Source organism: Megascapheus bottae, chromosome 1 (genome assembly GCF_031878675.1).
Source record: "Megascapheus bottae isolate mThoBot1 chromosome 1, mThoBot2.hap1, whole genome shotgun sequence".
NCBI classification, from domain to species: Eukaryota; Metazoa; Chordata; class Mammalia; order Rodentia; family Geomyidae; genus Megascapheus; species Megascapheus bottae.
The window spans coordinates 44,135,329-44,141,992 of NC_143509.1; the positions used below are offsets into that span (position 1 = coordinate 44,135,329).

A 6,664-nucleotide genomic window follows, 5' to 3' on the forward strand; every position below is an offset into this window, starting at 1 on the left:
AGCTTGAGCAACATAGTGATCCCTGTCACTAAGGAAGGAAAAAAGGGAGAAAGAGAGAGAAGAGAGATTGGTAAGCTGATTATAATTATGAATGTCTGTGTTCCCAGCTACCTGTGAGATAGAGATAGAAGGATCATAGTTTGCAACCAAAAAAAGCTAGCAAGACTAACTCAGAAGCACAAGTCAGGCATGCTAGCATATGTCTGTAACCCCAGCTATGTGGAAAGTAGCTTCATGGTCTAAGGCGGGCCATGGAGAAAACACAAGACCACATTTGAAACGTACAGCAAGAAAACCTTAAGGAGTGGCCTAAGTGGTAGAGCAAATTCTGAGTTCCAAACTCCAGCACCACCAAAAGAAAAGAAAATACAAACAGTAATGAGACTACCATGTCCAAACAGCTTCTCTCTGTATAAATGTGTTCTTTGGATGTGACTGGCACCACCTGTGGCATCCATCATGGAATCGCATGTGCTGTTGTATATGAAATGCAGAGTTTATGAGATTTTGTACTGATAAAACCCCCTCGAGACAAAGGGTTGGTTTACACAGAAAGTGACCTTTCCTTCTTATCACTTCCATCATTGTACACTCAGCTTTTCTGATGCCTTTTTTTTTTTTTTTGTGGGTCATGGGGCTTGAACTCTGGGCCTGGGCATTGTCCTGTTCTTCAGCCCAAGGCTACCGCCCTACCCCTGGAATCACAGCCCCACTTTCTGTTTTCTAGTGATTAATTGGCAATAAGAGTCACAATTTTTAGTGCCCGGGCTGGCTTTGAACCTCAGTCCTCAGATCTCAGCCTCCCAAGTAGCTAGTATTATAGGCATGAGTCACCGTGCCCAGCCTGATATCCTTTTTATTAACTTGCTTCACCCCTTCCCTGCTCCTGCCTCCAACCCCCCTCCTGCCTCCAACCCCCCTCCTGCCTCCAACCTCCCTCCTGGGCCTTGCTTAGTCCCTTCTCTATTTGTCTCCATTAAACCCCCACCACACAATATTAGGGACCAAGTAAGGTGCAAAGCAGACAGGATGGCCAGTCCCTTGTCAAGGGCACTGTGAGATGGCAGGCCCCAGTGCATGACTGTCCTATGCCTGTCCTGTTGTCACCTTGTTTCCCAGCTTATTCCAGTAGCTCTAAAGGGATTGGATGAACCAAGTGTCAGGACCTTACTTTCTACTTTTAATGGCCTCAAAAGAGGTTATTTTTCCTCTCTGTGCTTTAGTTTGAGCTAGGTTTGCAGTATTCGTTTGACCTTCGGGTCTTTTTTAGCTTGGGACTCCCCTGGGCCTCATCCACAGTCTCTCAGAAATGTAATAACACGCACACTTTCTTTCCCCAAAAAGCTGATCATTTTTCCCACTAAATAATACTAAGGACAAAAGTTTCCCAAAGAGTGTCAGGCAAACTCTCAGAGTACAGAGGGACCTTGCGTTTCTGAAAGGCCCAGAGCAATGAGTGTAAGTAAATGAAATGAGAGCCCCAGATGCTGCTCACCACCTCCCCAGAGCCGGCGCCCCCCCCCCCCCAATACACACACACGTCAGGAGCTTGTATGGCCTGCTGGGCTGGTGGCTAATGCCACATCTGCCTTGATACGGTCTCACGTGCCATGTGGTATTCTAGAAGCCTTCTCCAGGGCTGCCATGTTCAGTATCCCCAGACCTCATCTCCACAGTTAGGAGTTGGGGCTGAGGTAGCCGCCTGCCAGGCTAGCAGGACGGATCTTACACAATGCTTGTTTCCATTCTCTTAGCCACAAGAGGCAGACACTTTGAGAGAAGGAAGCAAAGAATCGTAGATGACAAGTGAAATTTGCATACCTGTCAGCAAGCCAGGTCCTTTTGCATCGAGTCGCTTTCAGGCTTTGGGGAGCTGACCACAGGAAGTGTTCAGATCCCCACGCCCTGGCCCTGGGCCTCTGTGCTCCCCTATCCTCTTCACCATCTGCCTTGATGTCTCCCTACATGCAGGCCTGGTGATAAGAGTCACAGTTTTTAATGCCCAGGTCCCTTCAGCACGGAAGCACTTGTCACCCATGTTGGGTTTCTGTTTGGGAATCCTTTACACTCCCTGCTTAAAACCTTTACCATCTAAGGCAAAGAAAGACATCCTTACTAATCTACACAGAAACACAACTCATGCAGCTGTGGCTCAAGTGATAGAACACCGCCTTGAGCAAAAGAGCTATGCAAGAGTAGAAGGTCTTGAGTACTACCATGTGCCCCCCCCCAAAAAAAACAGTACCGAAACACTTGTGAAATCAGGTTTTCACCAATAGTATCTCCAGACCATTGTGTCAAAAGCTAGCATATGCAGCATTGTTAGACAATGTCCCATTGAGGCTGCCTGACCCTCGCCTCTCAGTAAGCTACACCCCCTCCCTCCCCCATGTGCAGCCCCATAGCAGGTTAGTGTGAGATCTAGAGTCCAAGTGTACCCCTGACTCCTGGGCTGCCTCCCTGTCCCACTTGAGTCTCCAAGTGTAAGTTGGAGCAGATCCACTGAAAGGAGAGCACTGCAATGAGACAAGCATGCTAGCAGCAAGTGTGGTTAGCTTCACCTCTCCTCAACCTGTGGTGACGTGAAGGGCCTGGAGAGCAAGACTGGCTGGAGCAAGGTCACAGAGAGGGGTTGGGAAGCCCAAACGACATCCGAGAATTTAGAGGCCATCTTGAGCCGAGTGGGTCCACAGCTAGTCAAGCTGGACACAGCTCCAAGGAAGGGCTGCGCAGGCCCGCCATTTGTAATGAATGTCGTAGAGCTTTTCCTCAGAAGAGCACAGGAACCTCCATGTCCCACTTTACTCTTGGTGGGGGCCAAGTTCAGAGGCAAGCATACATAGACAGCTGCGCAGTGGTGTTTACCTTTTTTCTTTCTTTCTCAGGTAACCTCAGAACCTGTTCTGGATCCACAGCAAATCCAGGCATTTGATCAGCTTTGCCGCCTCTACCGAGGAAGTTCCAGGGTAATGCCTGTGTTTTCTTATTTAGAAAGTCCTGGAGTCCTCATCCTAGCCTCCCTCGTGCTGAGCCTGCATCCCTGCCACGTCCCCCAGAGCACTGAGAACTTTGTGGAGGAAGTAGAGGCAGTGGAAAGATGTTGTCCCTTACTTCTGGTGGACCCTTAGAACACCAAGGGCTTCTGTGAGGCCTTTATTTATGTCAGTGACTGCCAACCCTCCCCTAAGTTCCAGGCCTCCTGGACCTCTGGATGAACGAGCTTTAGCCAGGAAAGATCAATACCACATACAGTGGCTTAAACAAGACAAGTGTCACAGGCTCTCTTCCATGAGGCTCCTTCCCAATTTCCTCCTGCTCGTGGTGTGTACTCACGTGGTTCAGTACAGTTGCTCCAGCTCTGTAGCATTCCAGCTAGCTAGGAGAGGGAAGAAAATGGGCATTAGCCCTCCCTAGAAGCAGTGTGCCCCATTCCACACACCTCCATCACTCAGAATGTAGACCCCTCACCACACCCAGCTCCTGTAGAGACTGGGAAAACTCCGGCCAGAATAAAGCCCAATAATATGCTAGAACTGTGGGAAGCAAGTGCAGAGCTAGCTACTCTTTGTGCTGTGTCCCATAGGCCCTTCAGAATCCTCTAGCTCTCAGCCATGACTAGGGCCAGCCTGAGAAGTGGCACCGTGTCCCCTCATCCAGAGCTGGCAGCTCAGCCTTCATGTTCCAGCCACTTACTGAAAAAGCTGATATCTTCTCCACTCTCCCCTCCCCCTCCCAACTACCGCTGCCCAGGGTCAGGTCTCTGTTACCACAGAAGCCATTGCCTGTCTCCTGATGGGTCAGCATCCATCCTGTCCTTTCCCCACACTGCAGTCTGGCTCCTCTTCCCAGCCCAGCTGTGGCCTGCAGCCACTGTGCACCTTCCTCACCTCTGCTACCGTCTTCACCTCCACCTCACCCAGATCCCAGCCAGCACACTGGGTCAGTGAGCTTGTCCTGGCCTATCTACTCCCGGACTCCAGCCCTGCCTGGCGAGCTGCCCACACCCACTCACAGACAAGCACCAAGGAAAAGTGGCACTCCTGCCAAGAGCTGACTTCCTAGAGGTTCCTGTCCAAGAGACTCCTCTGGCATCTCCAGGGTGTGGCCTACCCACCTTACTGAGCTAGAGACACTCTGTGCTCCCTGGCTGCAGCCGAGCACTGCCCAGGAGCTGAAGTTCTGGGCTTTCTGAGAACAGTGTTGGGCTTCAGGCTTCCGTGCCTCATTTGGGACCCAGCAGTTTCCTGGTCACTAAGTTACAGAAAGAGAACTGAGAAGTAACTTGTGTCAGGATAGAAACCATCTGTGTGTTTGCGCTGTGACTCTCATGGGTGAGGAAGTGGAAGTGCTGATCTGTTGGGAACCACGTGTGTAAACTCCTGGCAGTCCCTCGTCAGGCTGTCAGGACCTGGGAGAGTCACAACAGGGGCAGTGACATAGGGTGGGTGAGCAGAGGGGCACCTCACTGCCCAGCACAGCGTCAGTGGAGACGCTTGCCAGCCTTCCTTCCGTGCCCTTTGTGTCCACTCTCGCAGAGCACAAGCTTGGGAGCTACTGGGTACAAACCTCAGTGTACATCTCCTGTTTAGTAAGATTGAAGAAAGGAACTCGGGGGTCTTCACAGGACTCTTTTACCTCCACACCACTGGTTGTATTTGCAACAGAAGTAACAAATGGACAGTGAGCCTGGAGCCATAATGGCCTGTGTGACAGGAGATGCCTCCAGCAGTCAGAGCAGGGCAGGTGGCAGGACACAAGTGGTCAGAAAATTGTCTCCAAAAAGGCAGGACTGTAGGCCGGCAGCCTGGCTTTGTTGCAATTGCCACATGAACCACCGTATGAACCTCGTGCCTTGTGGAAGCATCTGCGCACTACCTGGCCCTGAAGGACATGCTTACAGGTCCCTGAGGCATTCAGAAGTCCCATAGACAAACATATGTGTCCCTGGGCCGGGAGTTTGGCCTAGTGGTAGAGTGCTTGCCTAGCATGCACAAAGACCCGGGTTTGATTCCTCAGAACCACATACATAGAAAAAACCTAGAAGTGGTGCTGTGGCTCAAGTGGTAGAATACTAGCTTTGATATTATGTTTTCTATTTATGACATTCTTAAATTGAAAAAAAATTCACTTTAAACATATGTGACCCTCAGGAGTCGGCTAGCTCTCTGGGCATGGCGGCCTCCCTCCAGAGTGGTCCCCACAGGCCGGGCTTTCTTCCCTTTGCCTCCAGTAGGGCCTTTCCAGGTTCCTCAGAACGTGGTGCTGGGGCACTTCACATCTTGACACCCATTAGAGCTAGGAGTTGAATCCAGAATCCAGCTGGTTCCTGCCTCCAGCAGAAGTCTCAACCCTGGCTGTGAACTCTGACTTCTGCAGAAGGCAGCTTAGGTGAAAAGAAGCTCCTGCTGTCAGAACATGGGTGCTTATGGCACCAGCCTGCCCAGTCCCGGCAGATCTTCAGATCCTAGACACCGATGAGGGGTAGGGCTGGCACTATTGGTGAAATAGCAAGCTAGGAGCTGGAGGACTTGATTTGGAGGTTCAAGTAGCATTCCAGAGCCTGAGTTTGAGCTGGTGGCTGGTGCTCCATTTGGAGCCATCTAGGTTCGGCGGCGGGGAGGCACACTGATGGAACGTGTGCTAGGAAAGTATAGAATGGGATTAACTAGGAAGGGAGGCCTCTGCTTAGTTCAGGAGAGAGGTGGCAGGGTCTCAGGACCTGTGGGGCCACAGAGCACAATTCATAAGTCTGGAGTAAACCAATCTAGTATCACTGCTGCAGAAATGGAGGTTCAAAATATCTAACTGGAAATTGCTCACCCTGTGTGTTTGTGAGACATAACCCAGGACCCCAAACCCTGATTTTCTCTCTCCTGTAGCAGCAGAACACTGACTTCTCCACATTCCTCCCCGCCCCTCCAAGGCCCCCTTGCTAGATCTGTCTCCACAGGCTTGCCTCATGTGTGTCCCCTTCTTTGCAGCTGGCTCTCCTTACGGAACTCGCGCAGAACCGCGGCAGTGACGGCTGCAGGCCATTCAGTGGCTCCCAGAGCAGCCCCGCTTTCAACAGCGTCTTCCAGAAGGAGAACTTCCAGCTGCGGCTCATCCCCCCGCCCGTGACCGAAGACTGAGGCCACCCGAGGCGTGATCCTGAGAGATAACACCCCAGGGACACATGAGACCTTGTCCCCGCAGGCCCACCTCCACTGCTCTGCGCTCCTGCCAGTGGGTCCAGGAGGGACCAGGGACCTCTCTGCCCAGCTTCCACCTACAGTCCCTTGTCTGGACTCCCTGCCTGTCACAGCTTCAAAGCCATGACTAGAATGTCATCTGTCCCTCCAAGAAATACATTTTGCCTGTTGGGACTTTTCCCATCTCCCTGCAGCCTGGAGAGTAGGTAGAGTCCCAGAGATGGCATCAGTAAGTACCATGAGGAGGGTGGCCAGACTGGAACAGAGTCAGGCTGCAGGTGACAGACTCACCACCTCCAGGGCGCCTTGGAGAGCACACCACCTGTTGATGTGTTGCTATGAGGTAGATTTGTGCTTCCTAGCCATAAACGTCTGCCAGAGGCCTGCAGGCTGCCTGGCTGATTCTCAGTCCATCAAATCATGGAGAGTGTTTGCAGCCCTGCAGCTGTAGTCAGGTTTTATCATCTCCTGGT

The 6,664-nt window shown here is 51.6% G+C and overlaps 1 protein-coding gene across 3 annotated transcripts in view; it reads left to right on the forward strand.

The window, feature by feature from the left end:
• Vps8 (VPS8 subunit of CORVET complex) overlaps positions 1-6,414 on the forward strand; it is a 231,930-nt gene extending 225,516 nt beyond the window's left edge. For all 3 annotated transcript variants that reach the window (XM_090343220.1, XM_090343238.1, XM_090343229.1), the window contains 2 exons: positions 2,886-2,966; positions 5,982-6,414. In XM_090343220.1, coding sequence (XP_090199346.1) covers positions 2,886-2,966; positions 5,982-6,131 — 231 coding nt within the window. In that variant the 3' untranslated portion in view covers positions 6,132-6,414. The remainder of the gene's footprint in view (positions 1-2,885; positions 2,967-5,981) is intronic.
• Positions 6,415-6,664: the final 250 nt, after the last annotated feature.